General features: G+C 40.1%; 1 protein-coding gene across 1 annotated transcript in view; it reads right to left on the minus strand.

The window, feature by feature from the left end:
• LOC101120000 (leucine-rich repeat-containing protein 37A3-like) overlaps positions 1–16,172 on the minus strand; it is a 49,839-nt gene that overhangs the window by 21,891 nt on the left and 11,776 nt on the right. Inside the window, exons 7-9 of the mRNA XM_042256823.2 lie at positions 13,292–13,363; positions 6,640–6,711; positions 5,670–5,750 (exon numbers count right to left, since the gene is read on the minus strand). Coding sequence (XP_042112757.1) covers positions 5,670–5,750; positions 6,640–6,711; positions 13,292–13,363 — 225 coding nt within the window. The remainder of the gene's footprint in view (positions 1–5,669; positions 5,751–6,639; positions 6,712–13,291; positions 13,364–16,172) is intronic.

Genomic DNA, 16,172 nt, shown 5'->3' on the forward strand with positions numbered 1-16,172 from the left:
TTTGTGCTTCAGAAGACACTATCAAGAAAGTGAAAAAAGATAGGACTTCCTTGGAGATTCAGTGGTTAAGAGTCCACACTTCCAATGCAGGAGACATGGGTTCAATCCCTGGTCCAGGAAGATTCCACATGCCCCTGTGGGCGACTAAGCCCCCATGCCACAACTACTGAGCCCACGCTCTAGGGCCACAGCTACTGAAGGCTGCATGTTCTAGGGCCCTCAAGCCACAACTCATGAGGCCCTGGGCCACAACTACTGAAACCTCCGCGCCCTAGAGCTTATGCTCCATGAGAGAAGCCTCTGCAATGAGAAGCCTGTGCACTGCAGCTAGAGAGCAGCCAGTCACTGCAACTAGAGACAGTCTGTGTGTAGCAACGAAGACCCAGCATAGCCAAAAATAAAGAAACAATAAATAAATAGAGCAGCGTGTACATGTCAGAAAAGGAAAAATGTGAGTGTCACATGTTTGGTGAGGCACAGTTCCTCAAACTTTTGAGGAGCTGAAAAACAAACTTTTGGCATTAAAACCTATCAGATCACTGACAGGCTCCTGTGACAGTGAATTGCTTCACTTTTGCATCTTCTCCTGTCCACTTTCCCCTAGTCATCACGAACGCCTATATATAAAAATGGAATGTCATAAAGCAATAGGTAGCCAAAACAGTTTGGCAAAGTTTGTTATCCTTCTCCAGAATTATCTCAATTCTCCAACCCTTCACTTTTTCTTAATAGCTTGCCCATGGGCTTGGTTCCATGAGCTCACTGTTTTTTCTTAACCAGGAAGCCCTTCTCTGAGATGAACATCCTTGTGTTCATCCCTAGTGACATAAAAGTGTGCGGCCACTCTAAGTTACCGTTTCTTCCTCCTGCCTTTAATGCAGCCTTTTGTTCACTAAGCTTGTGTCTGGGCAAAGGGGAGAATGAGTGTGAATGAGTCGACAACTCAATGTGGGGGCTCCTACAGCACCGACTTTCCCACAAACCAAAGGACAAATGGTTTTAGATTCCAGCAGACACTGTACTACAGATCATTTCCATTTTGGCTTGATTCCCTCATTTTACACATAAAAGGTATGCCAACTTCTAGTCCATTACCTTTTTGATTCATGAGCTTATCTTTATGGAACAAAACATGGGAACAGTTGTGTTTTTTTTTTTTTTTGGCAACTTTTTAAAAAGTTTCATTTGAATAATTTCAAACTTATAAAATGTTACAAAAACAAACAGATCAAGGAATATGTATATATTTTTACCCGGATTCCCCTAGGCAACAGTTTTTATTAGCCTCAAAGACCACCTCAGAGTCAAAGTTTAAGGAATGCTGTCCTAAATGGTTTTGAAAAATGTATCTTATTTGAAGAATAAAGTTCAAATGTTTTCGCATCAGCCTTCTGCTGTAGAACACAAAATAAGGGAACATTTCTTACCTGTTATTTTTTTCTCCAAATTCTTCTATACAGGTCCAGACAGATGGGCTACGTTTCCTTTCTATTAACTGAGGAGACAGAGAAGAATTGAGGACTGAAGCTTGTCATCACTGTCCTGAGTGTACTGAAATCCTAACAGCTTTAGCTGAAAAAATGTCCAAAGCAGGCAGTGAAAACAGATTTCAAATAGGACAAACTCCACAACTATCTATGCTAGAACCCCAAGGCAGGCAGGGCAAACTGGTTCCTTGGAGGAAGGCAGTCAAAGAAATGAGCAGAGTGACCTGGACCCTGTTCCAATATATTTGAAGTACTTGGGGATGGGCTGACCCCCTTTCCTTTATTCATCTACATAGGTCCATGAGCCATGAGAACATGACTCCCCACGTGAGGCTCCTCAATACAAGACCTCCAGCTGCACCACGTAAACCCTTTCTTGGGATGGGGTGGGGGCAGCCTAAAGAATTTGAAGTGGTGAATCTGTCTTTCCGTCCAAATTCTGAGAATAGCCTTGTAGAAGAGTCCCTGGCAGGGAAGAACAGAGAAAGAAATAAGGGAATTGGGCAGACCTGAGTTTGAATTCTGATTGTCACTTTCTGGTACAGTGACTTGAATAATGAACATCTCTGTCTTACTTAGTACCATTTACCTTGTAAGGCAGCTTGAGGATTAAGTGAAAGAGCGTAAGCAAAGCACCCAGCATAGACTGGGCACAGAGTAGGTGCTCAGAAGTGATGATGTCATATTTGCACCAGCCAGAAACCCTGGGGATGCCCAGAGGTGGCCTGGCTAAGAGCTCCAGAAGTGCGGAATTATCACAGGGGAGCCAGAGCTCTCTGCTCTAAAGGCGCTATTCAAGTTAGAAGCCAACTTCAAGATGCAAGGTACAAAGAGCCAAATTGTCATCAGTTAGTTCTTACTGCAAGGAAATGAAGAGCTGCGTAGAAAATTACTTGCAAAGCTCATAAGCGGTTTTGCCTCTTATTAACAGTGTGAATCTAGGCAAGTTATCCAATGTCTCTGAGTTTCAATTTCCTCATCCCCAAAATGGGGATAATAAGAGTCGTTGGGAGAATAAAAGTGTGAAGTAATATGTATTTAGTATTTACCATGTATCAAGCACTGTGGTAAAAGCTTTAGGTGCACTATCTTACTTGTATAGTAAGTATAGTGCCTGGAACATAATACGTATCTAAGAGATGTAGGTATTAAAGAAATGTTATAGGGCAGAGGAAGAATTACTATACTTTTGACAGAGAGAAGAAACGTTGTAATATAGGTGGTAAGAATAAGATGTAGTTGGGAGAAGAAAAATAGAGTAGTTGCTAGGTGTGACAATCTCAAATTTTTGAACTATTACAAAAACAAAAAACAAAAAACCCACAACCAGCAACCCTAAATCATCCCAGATCCAAGTGAGTTCTTTTTCATTTTTAATGTCGATGCCATTCTGAATCTGAGAAGCTGCCAGGATTCCAGTACATACCAAAAAGTGATGACGACACCCTCCAGTATGCTAATTTTTGTGTGTACACAGCTATCTAAAGGAAACCAAGGCCAGCCGACTGGGAGGCTTGGTGACCACAGCTCAATTTGCCTTCATGGTATGACTGTTTGCCTTCATGGTATGACCGCATCCCTCTCATCAATATTCTCAACAGTGGGGTAAATAATTCAATAGGGATAAGGCTTTGGTTTTCCTCTAATTTTCTCATAATGCTTATGTTCTTGGTACAATATTGACGTACCACAGACAAGCCAGCATGTGAACATGCTCTGTCTGGATAATTAGATAGCCTTTCTACACTGTACAGTCCTTCAGTTTCTAAAATCATGGAGCTTGTATTGTTAAAAACAATGAAGTGACTAAAAGAATTTAAAAAAAAATAAGCCATCAGTCTGGACCTGTGTAGGTGAATGAAGGAGAAGCACTTTAAAGTCAGAAAAAAAAGTATACTTAACATTTAGGATTATCAACCACTGCTGGTGAAAACATTTCATTTCATTCCTGATTTCATCTGAAAGAAATATGATTATTACTGCCATTCACAAAGTTGTACTTAATTAAAAAGCCCTTGGTTCAACTTTGAGGTGAATTTCAGATTCAGAATAGACACTGCTAACCTGGTTATCTGGTGTTTGTCAATAACATACAGGCTTCATTTAAGAAATCTACTGTTGTAATTACCTGAAAGCCAGTGAAGAATCAAGTTTTTGTAGGGCCTGAACCTTATCTACTTTGGGAAATTCTAATAAAAGCACACAAAGATAAGAATACAAAAATTGCTAGGACCACTCCCAAGACTTTGGAAGGGACTTATGCAAGTAAGGAGCCCTGAAGCTTAAACTTCATTTAATTCATGATAAATCCACCTCAACTGGGGCCCTTTACCAAACTTACTTAATGCAAGGGAAAATATCTTTTCAACTTATAAACACCCTAGTCATTATAGGTAATAAAATGACTTAACTCGAGGGGTAGCATCTTCTCCTGGCATCTTGCCTTTGGAGAGATGCAATAAAGTTTATATCTCACCATGGCAAATGTTGCCTCAAGCAAATTAGCTTTGTCTAGTAGAAAGACTTGGCCCCAAACCAAGAGCCCTACCCCCAGCACCCACTTACTGTATGGTGACAATCTTTTGATGGTAAAACTTTGAATGAGTTTTAGGAGTACAGTATTAATTTATTTCCAACACCAGATAGCTCAGATTCTTTCATTACCTTTTCCTGTCGTTCATGATAAACACAAAAATTCAAAAGGGACGAGCTGGTGTCTCTTCCCTTACGAATCTTTTTGGACCCACCCCCCATTTTCTACGTTGTTGCCCCTGCCCACCTTGTTACCCTGCTGCATAGATGCTAGCATGGCTCTCATATATTTTCCCATCAACATCCATCTTCCTCTTTCCAGTGTGAGAGCTTCTTGGGGACACAGTCCTTGTCCTATTCTTCTTTGTGTCCCCAACACAGCACTTAGAACAGTGCTGACACACAGTGGGCATGGCACTCTGTGAATGTTTTTGAATGAATTCATTAATTTTTGTCAACTGTGATTCCACAAGTTATTTTCCTGTTGCCTGCATAGCCACAGTGAAACTCTGATTCTTATCAGGGACTCTTAGCACTATAAAATGTTTAGAAAAGGTGGTGAGTTTAAGACAGTGTATTGACGCCACTGAAGCCTCTTGGTGGAGGGACCATAGGGCCTGCTCTCTGGCTCTCTGGCCAAAGGAAAACTGACCCTGGGTGCTCTTTGCCCAAAGTAGGAAACTCATGAGGGGCGGGGACGGGGGAGGCTACCCAAGGCAGGGATCTGTAGCTCTGGACACACCCTCAACACCTTCATTAACTGGAAAGGAACTGTGTGAAACTGGATTTCTGAGCCACACGACAGTAAGAGTCTTCACCAAAGCCAGGCGTAGACAAGGCTCTTTACCTTGACTCGAAAATCCCCTTCCGACCATGGATGTACTATGATTTGCTTGTATCACAGAGAAACCACAGAATTTTTGAGCAGAAGGGGTGTAAAACCCCCACTTGTTATTGACAAGTAGTCAGGAAAGGCTATAGCATTAGGCTACAGCAATGTATTTTCTTTATATTTTTCACACTACAGCTGAACAAAAACATCAACTTTTTCCATAACTGAAAGATTCCTACTGGCCACAGATCATTCACTTCAGAGGCATACTCTTTGGAAAACAAGGATCTGGGTGATGGGGGAGAGCCCTGTGGTGGATGTTCAGGAATTCCTTTTCCTTTACCGTTTAAAAGAAGCTAATGGTTGAGGAAGCACCCACACCTTTTGTTCCATGAAGAAATGTGTGCTAAACTTAGATCTTTGCAGTTTCGCCTTGCATAGCTTTTAAGCAGTTAGGAACTTTGAGCATGAGCAGGAATCAAAGTTAAATTCAAAAATGGAACGTCATGGACCCTTCCCGTATTGGAGCAGGATCAGTGGGATTCCATGACAGCGCTAATTTGAATGTTTTTGCTTGGTGCCTTTTATTGCCTGTGCCAAAGATCAGTACTATGGAAACCAAACTGTTTCATACTTAGGAGTTAGACAAGTCTCTTGACCTCTTTGTACCTTAGTTTCCTCATTTGAGAAAAAAAAAAAAAAAGGATCTCAGGACATAATTTTCAAGATTCATACTAGGCTTACACCCAGGTAACCAATAACTGTATGATGTTTTTACACATAGTTTTATACATGTATTCATCTTCTATTTCACTTACAACTTGTGTAAAAACTGCATTCCATGCCAGGCCTGAAATGTTCCAAAGCTCAGTTCTGTGAGTAAATTGCAACCAAGATTTCTACAAAAAAAGACACAAGCAAAAGAAGAAGAAAAATATATATTCTTTCAAAACACTTATCCTTTGGCAGTAAATCTAATTTATATATGATGAAAATAACACTCCCTCCATACAGTAAAGAAATGTCAATGTGGAAGATAATATGATTTACACTTTAATGATTATATATGTGGTGCATTTAGCAAATGCTCAATAAATGCTTATGTTGAGTGATCTTTATTTCTCTAGAAAAGCAGCACTAGTGACATTTGAGACTGGATAATTCTATCTTGTCCTGGGGCTTTCCTGCACACTGTTGAATGTTTAGCTGCATCTCTGGCCTCTGTCCACTAGATGTCAGTAGCACATACAGTTCTAACAACCAAAAACGTCTCCTGCTGCTGCTACTGCTAAGTCGCTTCAGTCGTGTCCGACTCTGTGCGACCCCAGAGACGGCAGCCCACCAGGCTCGCCCTTCCCTGGGATTCTCCAGGCAAGAACACTGAAGTGGGTTGCCATTGCCTTCTCCAATGCGTGAAAGTGGAAAGTGAAAGTGAAGTCGCTCAGTCGTGTCTGACTCTTAGCGACCCCATGGACTGCAGCCTACCAGGCTCCTTCCATGGGATTTTCCAGGCAAGAGTATTGGAGTGGGGTGCCATTGCCTTCTCCGAAAAATGTCTCCAGACATTGCCAAATGTCACTTCATGCAAAATCACCCTGGTTGGGAACCACTGTTCTATAACGATTCACTCTGATCTGTGTAATAATTCTCACACTCAATATTTGCCAGAGACAAAAAAAGACTTGTTATATAATTTTAATGATATTTTAAAATGAGTAACAAATTAATTTGATAAAAATTAAGTTTTCTAAAAATTCCAAATATAATGAAGTTATATTTGTAACTTACATAAACTGCAAAAAAGGAAGTGGTTCAAATGAACGTCTTTCAATAGACTGTATTTTATTGCAGGATAAATCTCTAGGAAAAGTAAAAGGAAAATATTGCCTCAATTAGCTATTAGATATCTATTTAATAGGAATAACTAGTAGAGGTTAGAATGATAATAATAAATACATAGCTTGGGTCTAAACTCCAAACCTTAGGAATTGTTATTTGAACCTTCCAGAGTCCCTAACCCTGCCTTCACCTCTCTCAAGAAATCTCTGTAAATAAAATATATAACTATAGAACTTTTTTAAAGTTTATATCATAATCACCTGGAAGGCAGCTATCACTATGGACTGTTAGTCACTCAGTCATGTCCAACTCTTTGCGACCCCATGGACTGTAGCCTGCCAGGCTTCTCTGTCCATGGAATTCTCCAGGCAAGAACACTGGAGTGGATTGCCATTCCCTTCTCCAGAGGAACTTCTCAACCCAGGGATCAAACCTTGGTCTCCTGCCTCGCAGGCAGATTCTCTACCCTTTGAGCTACAACTATAGATCTTGATAGATTTTGGAGGTAATCTTTCCTGACAGCAGAATTGATTAGATTCCCACCTTTTGTAGTCTCTTCAAATTCTAGATTATGAGCTCAAAGTTTTTATTCTCCAATTACATTTTCTAACATTAAAAGTAATTTTCTTATATTTACACACCTCCCAATTTAGTTCTGTTTTTCTAGGCTAATTCAGTACTAGCAGAAATAAAAGATATATTTTCATACAACCTGAAAGGAAGTTACTCCCCTCATTGATATGTAACTTTACCTAATTCAGGATTATACTTTCTATCATATTGATTTTTATTTGAAAATACCCACTCTTGACTATAGCTGACTATCCTGTTTCCATTGATATCAGCTTGTGTCTCATTCCACCTGGATGGGTATAACTGTCTTCTGACTGGTGTTTCTATCTCTGCTCTCTCCATTCCTAAGCCAGCCTCTACACGATCATCAGTTTAACTCTTCAGAAAGTGAAAGTTGCTCAGTCGTGTCCGACTCCTTGTGAACCCATGGGCTGTAGCCTGTCAGGCTCCTCAGACCACGGCATTCTCTAGGCCAGAATACTGGAGCGGGGAGCCGTTCCCTTCTCCAGGGCCTCTTCCCAACCCAGGGATTGAACCAAGGTCTCCCTCATTGCAGGCAGATTCTTTACCATCTGAGCCAATTTCCAGAAGTAGTCCTTAAATACCAGCACCATTTGTGAACTTACTGAAGATACAAATACTCAGCCCTACTCTGGACGGATTGAATCATTAACTACAGAGGTGGAGCTTGTGTTTCAACAAGCCCTCCAGGTGACTAATTCTGCTGCAGGCTCTCTGTCCTAGAGCACTGCTGTGGTAACACAGTCACTTGGCATGATATTATGGGCTTGGTCCCCAATGCCCTTGATAATCTGGCTCTCATCTCCTACTCTCCCCACTGGAACTTTATGGGTAATCAAAGTGTTTTTCCTGTGTTTTGTCTTTCTCCCAATTTTCTTTCGCGAGCTTATTCTTCCCAAGATGTCTATCTGATGATACCAATGGCCCTTCAAGGTTCCGTTTGAACGGCATTGCTTTAGCAACATCTTCCCTGATCCAGTTAGAAGTCTTTCTGCCCTCTTCTATGCTCCAACACCTACTTACAGCTCTCATTACCCTTATTCATTTCCTTTTTTTAAAAAAGAAAGCTATTTTTGCATCCCATTTTCTCTCAGCGTAAAACTCCTTGAATGTATGGGTTAGATCCCGTTTATGCACATTGTCTATCATGCTTGCAGCCAACACATGGACATAAAGCAAACTCAAATATTTATAAAATCAACAAGTAGGGAGTGAATAAGAAGAAAATGACTGTTTTAAAAGAAATGTAGCTTTATTCCTGTGTGGCTCCCTCTTCTGTGCCTCTACAGCACTTTGTCGTTATGGTTTGAGTTTCTGTTTATTTTCTCTGTGAGATCATGAATTGCTAGGAGGAATCCTAGCTTAACCACCTTTGTGTTTCCAACACTAGGCTAAGTTCTTAGCATATTCCTTTTTAGCTTTTTTATTGACTGACACTTTTAAAAAAGAATGAGCATATGGATGCTAACATGAAATAACCAGCTTATAAAGTATTTCATAGAAGTAACGAAGGGCCACAATAAACTGTGAAGAGTTCTGAAAGAGATGCGCATACCAGACCCCCTGACCTGCCTCTTGAGAAGCCTATATGCAGGTCAGGAAGCAACAGTTAGAACTGGACATGGAACAACAGACTGGTTCCAAATAGGAAAAGGAGTACGTCAAGGCTGTATATTGTCACTCTGCTTATGTAACTTATACGCAGAGTACATCATGAGGAACGCTGGGCTGGAAGAAGCACAAGCTGGAATCCAGATGGCTAGGAGAAATATCAATAACCTCAGATATGCAGATGACACCACCCTTATGGCAGAAAGTGAAGAGGAACTAAAGAGCCTCTTGATGAAAGTGAAAGAGGAGAGTGAAAAAGTTGGCTTAAAGCTCAACATTCAGAAAACAAAGATCATGGCATCTGGTCCCATCACTTCTTGGGAAATAGATGGGGAAACAGTGGAAACAGTGTCAGACTTTATTTTGGGGGGCTCCAAAATCACTGCAGATGGTGATTGCAGCCATGAAATTAAAAGACACTTACTCCTTGGAAGGAAAGTTATGACCAACCTAGATAGCATATTCAAAAGCAGAGACATTACTTTGCCAACAAAGGTCCATCTAGTCAAGGCTATGGTTTTTCCAGTGGTCATGTATGGATGTGAGAGTTGGACTGTGGTGAAAGCTGAGTGCCAAAGAATTGATGGTTTTGAACTGTGGTATTGGAGAGTCCCTTGGACTGCAAGGAGATCCAACCAGTCCATTCTGAAGATCAGCCCTGGGATTTCTTTGGAAGGAATGATGCTAAAGCTGAAACCCCAGTACTTTGGCCACCTCATGCGAAGAGTGACTCATTGGAAAAAACTCTGATGCTGGGAGGGATTGGGGGCAGGAGGAGAAGGGGACGACAGAGGATGAGATGGCTGGATGGCATCACTGACTTGATGGGCGTGAGTCTGAGTGAACTCCGGGAGTTGGTGATGGACAGGGAGGCCTGGCATGCTGCAATTCATGGGGTCGCCAAGAGTCGGACACGACTGAGCGACTGAACTGAGCTGAACGAAGGGCCTAATCCACTGAGTAATTATCTTTGTTTTTCTCCAAACCGTGTTTGTAAGGTTTGGAGCCCAGACAGGAGAAAAGAAAATGGTTGCCCTTAAGGCTTTGAAGATTTGATAATTAAAGAGCTATTGTTAGGGTGAGGTGAGATTCTTTATATACTCATCTCCCTTAACTCTTTTATATTTGCAAAAATAATCTACTTGTTAAACAGCATCATAAATTGGCTTAATAAGGGTTAATAACATACACATCTTGGATGCCATGGACAAAGGACAAAAATTGAGCTTTTAAAGCAAAGAACATGGTATCTCCTTATCCCAAATAAACAAAAACATTATGCAAGCATTTCTTCTTGGATAAAGAAGCTACAGAGGGTATTCCCTGGAGGTCCAGTGGTTAGGACTCAGCACTTCCACTGCCAGGGGCCTGGATTCAGTCCCGGGTGGACGAACTAAGATCCTGCAAGCCACACAGTGTGGCCAAAAAACAGAGGCTGGAGAGATTTTTGTTTTGTACCTAGTGAAGCTAGGGGCATTTCTTATATGTCTATTTCTGTAAACATTTCTAAATATACCACTTATACATCATCTTTAACATTTTTAATTTCATGCAATTGCTGCATGAAATCCTTAACAACAGTCTGTTCTTTTGATAACTTAATGTGTTCTTGACAAAGTACTGTTTACATAGTTCATCTGCTTAAATATTTAACATTTTAGTGTTTAAAGTTATATATTTAACATTTTCCTGTGTTTTTATCTCTCTCACTTTCCTTTCACAAGCTTATTCTTACCAAGATTTCTATGTGATGATACTAATGGCCCTTCAAAGTGCCGTTTAAACAGCATTGCTTTAATAGCATCTGATAAACTATGGACAGAGGTTTGTGACATTGTACAGGAGACAGGGATCAAGACCATCCCCATGGAAAAGAAATGCAAAAAAGCAAAATGACTGTCTGAGGAGGCCTTACAAATAGCTGTGAAAAGAAGAGAAGCGAAAAGCAAAGGAGAAAAGGAAAGATATAAGCATCTGAATGCAGAGTTCCAAAGAATAGCAAGGAGAGATAAGAAAGCCTTCCTCAACGATCAACGCAAAGAAATAGAGGAAAACAACAGAATGGGAAAGACTAGAGATCTCTTCAAGAAAATTAGAGACACCAAGGGAACATTTCATGCAAACATGGGCTTGATAAAGGACAGAAATGGTATGGACCTAACAGAAGCAGAAGATATTAAGAAAAGGTGGCAAAAAATACACAGAAGAACTGTACAAAAAAGATCTTCACGACCCAGATAATCACGATGGTGTGATCACTCACCTATAACCAGACATCCTGGAATGTGAAGTCAAGTGGGCCTTAGAAAGCATCACTACGAACAAAGCTAGTGGAGGTGATGGAATTCCAGTGGAGCTATTTCAAGTCCTGAAAGATGATGCTGTGAAAGTGCTGCACTCAATACGCCAGCAAATTTGGAAAACTCAGCAGTGGCCACAGGACTGGAAAAGGTCAGTGTTCATTTCAATTCCAAAGAAAGGCAATGCCAAAGAATGCTCAAACTACCACACAATTGCACTAATCTCACATGCTAGTAAAGTAATGCTCAAAATTCTCCAAGCCAGGCTTTAGCAGTACGTGAACCGTGTACTTCCAGATGTTCAAGCTGGTTTTAGAAAAGGCAGAGGAACCAGAGATCAAATTGCCAACATCCGCTGGATCATCGAAAAAGCAAGAGAGTTCCAGAAAAACATCTATTTCTGCTTTATTGACTATGCCAAAGCCTTTGACTGTGTGGATCACAATACACTGTGGAAAATTCTGAAAGAGATGGGAATACAGACCACCTGACCTGCCTCTTGAGAAACCTATGTGCAGGTCAGGAAGCAACAGTTAGAACTGGACATGGAACAACAGACTGGTTCCAAACAGGAAAAGGAGTACGTCAAGGCTGTATATTGTCACCCTGCTTATTTAACTTCTATGCAGAGTACATCATGAGGAACGCTGGGCTGGAAGAAGCACAAGATTGCCGGGAGAAATATCAATAACCTCAGATACGCAGATGACACCACCCTTATGGCAGAAAGTGAAGAGGAACTAAAGAGCCTCTTGATGAAAGTAAAAGAGGAGAGTGAAAAAGTTGGCTTAAAGCTCAGCATTCAGAAAACGAAGATCATGGCATCTGGTCCCATCACTTCATGGGAAATAGATGGGGAAACAGTGGAAACAGTGTCAGACTTTATTTTGGGGGGCTCCAAAATCACTGCAGATGGTGATTGCAGCCATGAAATTAAAAGACACTTACTCCTTGGAAGGAAAGTTATGACCAACCTAGATAGCATATTCAAAAGCAGAGACATTACTTTGCCAACAAAGGTCCATCTAGTCAAGGCTATGGTTTTTCCTGTGGTCATGTATGGATGTGAGAGTTGGACTGTGGTGAAAGCTGAGTGCCAAAGAATTGATGGTTTTGAACTGTGGTGTTGGAGAGTCCCTTGGACTGCAAGGAGATCCAACCAGTCCATTCTAAAGCAGATCAGTCCTCGGTGTCCTTTGGAAGGAATGCTAAAGCTGAAACCCCAGTACTTTGGCCACCTCATGCGAAGAGTTTGACTCATTGGAAAAGACTCTGATGCTGGGAGGGATTGGGGGCAGGAGGAAAAGGGGATGTCAGAGGATGAGATGGCTGGATGGCATCACTGACTCGATGGACGTGAGTTTGAGTGAACTCTGGGAGTTGGTGATGGACAGGGAGGCCTGGCGTGCTGCGATTCATGGGGTCACAGAGTCGGACATGACTGAGTGACTAAACTGAACTGCTCCAGTTTTAGCTTAGATTAAATTATCAAAATCATGAGTTAATGGCATTCACACTAATGCAAGTGCTCCATATTTTCTTTCCTGTGGGTGACAATTTGAAGTTAACTTTCATTCCTCTCATTTTAGTAAAACAAGTTTTTCAAACCTTTTCCAAAAAGGCCAGGGAGTAAATATCTTAGGTTTTGCAGGCCACACAGCCTCTGTCACATATATTTCTTTCCTTCTCTCTCTTTTTTTTTTTCATTTACAACCCTTTAAAAATCATTTTTAACTTACAGGCTGCATAAAAATGGACCATGGTTCAGATTTGAGTCATGAACAAAATATAAGCAGACAGTATATGAACGTTTATATATAATGTTATAGACGTGGGAGTCTATAATTGCTCAGATCCCATTACCACTTTTCCTCTACAACTAAAGGGTTTTTTCCTATCTATATCTTGCCTAAATAATTAAATTAAAAAATGATTAGGAGGTATTTAATGGTAGAGATGGGCTTGGGCCTTACACAGACTTACAAAATTGTAGAATTGTATGGGTGGAAGAACTTGAAGAGATTATGTAATTTGAACCCTGTAGTTATTTTATAGAGAAGATCTCATCAATAAATATGATTCACTAATTAACTTACAAATATTGGAGGGATAGCAAGCCTTCAAATGAGTCCTTGTGTAATTCAGTCAAAGAATTTTCACTGAGAATTCTGAAAAATGAAAAGGTTATTTCTCAATCAAAATGCAAAATAACTATAACCATTTACTACATAGTACTCCTGTAAGTGGAGGAAGCTAAGTAATGGTGCCATCTAAACACCCTAATTTTTATTTAATTTAGGGGTGGCAATTTCTGTTCTGTTTTCATTTAAACCTTTCTCTTCACATCCTTTGTGTCCATCTCTCTCCATCTCTCTCTCTCTCTCTCTCTCTCTCTCTCTCTCTCACACACACACACACACACACACACACACACACTCTCCATCCACTCTTCCCACCAAATCACACAGATCATTTAGTTAATGCCCACTCTCTAGATCACAGGATTTCTCTTAGAATTCAACTCTGGGCAGCACCAACATTGCAGAGGTGTCCTTCCCTCTTCTCTTTTCCCAAACCTTATTGGGAAGTTCCACACAGAACTGTATCAGGGCTGCAAATGAAGTCATTTGATTTTATTCCTCTAGTAAAACTTTTTTGAAAATTATTTGCATATTTTAAAAATATGCATAAAATATATACAATTGTTCAGTTTAATAATTATGAAACAAATCCCTGTGTGATACCACTCATGTCAGAAAAGAATCCTGTCAACATCTGAGGAGTCCCTGGGCAGACCTTTCCAATCACAGCTCTCTCTCTGACTTTAGCACAGAAGAAAGATATCAGATTCTCTATAAAGATATCAGAGGTCAGTTTCTCTTGCCTGCAAGAATCCCCTTCCTTGCAATATTAACAGTGGTACACCCTTCAGGAGTCTCGGGGATCTGAACACATGCTATGTTGCCTTGTGAATATTCTCACTGAGTGCTGCATTTAAAACATTGTTTTTCACTCACAGTGTATCTTGGTCACATATTCATATTAATTCCACTTCATAGCTTGATTCCATCTCATAAATTAATTCTTTACTCATAGCTTATGAGAATTAAAGTATTACTACCTGGAAACTCTGCAACTCAGTTATAAGATGCTTCATATTATATAGAATACAGGCACATACATTTTTAAAGGCATATACATTTTTCAAGGATCACTAAAACAAAAACACAGAAGACTTCATTCCCACAGAATTCCCACAAAGAACTCTCGGAGTCCTGAAAATGCTTCAAAGATCCTGACCTCAATTTGAAATTCACCGTGTTAGAAAGAACAGCAGTGATGGACAGGTGAAGGAGGAACGGTCAACAGCCGGTGCTAAGACTGACTACTCACCTCGGTTAAGTAGTGGTTTCACATTTCCATGGAAATGATTCAAAAAGAAAAAACAAATGGGTATGTCCAAAGACGTTTATAGTAACCCTTTCCATAACTTTGAAAGTTGGAAAGAACTCTACCTCCCCATGTCACATAACAAAACCAAGTACACCATAGGTGATATACAAAAGTTGCAGGAAATAATGATATATGAAAAAGGTCAAGACAGAAGCGACTCCACAGACTGTAGGCCACCAGATTCCTCTATCCATGGGATTTCCTAGGCAAGAATACTGGAGTGACTTGTCATTTCCTCCTCCAGGGGGTCTTCCCAATCCAGGGATTGAACCTGCAGCTCTAATGTCTCCTGCATTTGTAGGCAGGTTCTTTACTACTAGCTCCACCTGGAAAGCTCAAATCAATATGCCCAACGACGTTTATAGTAACCTTTTTCATAACTTCGAAAGTTGGAAAGAACTCTACCTCCCCACATCGTGTAAAAAAAACTGTGTATACCATAGGTGATTTACAAAAGTCACAGGAAATAATGATATATGAAAAAGGTTGAGACAGAAGTGAAACTCGTATGTACTAGTTGTAAGTCTGAACACTGACAAGGACTCAATCAGGACAGTGAAGAGACGGGGCTGATCATCAACTCTTCACTGCACTGTCTTCTTTGATTGGCTGATGCCCATATCAGACTAGCTGGAGTTTGAATATTGTGGGAGGACAGAGAGTAACCAAGAATATGTATTTTAAATGAATGGGGTTTCTTTTTGTGGACTTGTTTGGATGACAGGATATTAAAATTTTTAAAAATAACAGTAATAAATTCAACCTAGAAGTAAAGTGTAGACTGAGAATGTCAGTCACCAAAAAGTACCCCCCAAAAGAGCTTCAAATAAGCAACTAACTGAAATAAAGTCTACTGATCTGTAGAACTCCAAATATTCATTCTGACTGAGGCAAGAAATCTAAAACTATAGGGAATCAAGAGTTAAAGCCAGATCAAAAACTTTCTCACACCATGAAAATATTAAAACCAGGCATGAAGTAACGTTTAAGAAACATCCATGTTTTACTTCTGACCAGGGTTCTTATCTAAGGCAATCTTCTAAGTTTCACATTCATTCTTGATTTTATATTTATAGACAATTATCCTTCTTTCCATTCTGCAACTTCTAGAAAACTGAGAGGGCTCAGTGTTTCTTTGACTCAACTATACATATAGTTGAGTGGCAGGCCAAATAGCAGGCCATTCTAGAAGTGATTTACTCGACTTTGTCTGCTTTCTTTCTCTCCAAAGTATTCATCAATACTTAAGATTATATCTATTTATCTATTATACTTACTTACTTATTTTTATATATTTGTAACCCCCTTAAGAACTAGAATACTTGGTCTTTTTTGTTTTGAGGCCTGTCTTCCAGCATATAAAACAGTTCCTGGCACATAGGAGACACTCAAAAATATATTTATTGAATGAATTCAAAAAGTGACGGGTTATCAACTATCTGATACTTTTATTTAAAACAAATCATCCATTTACCATCATTCATGAGGATAAGTACAGGGAAAGAAATATCTTCTCCCCTACAT

This window comes from Ovis aries, chromosome 11 (assembly GCF_016772045.2).
Source record: "Ovis aries strain OAR_USU_Benz2616 breed Rambouillet chromosome 11, ARS-UI_Ramb_v3.0, whole genome shotgun sequence".
NCBI lineage: Eukaryota > Metazoa > Chordata > Mammalia > Artiodactyla > Bovidae > Ovis > Ovis aries.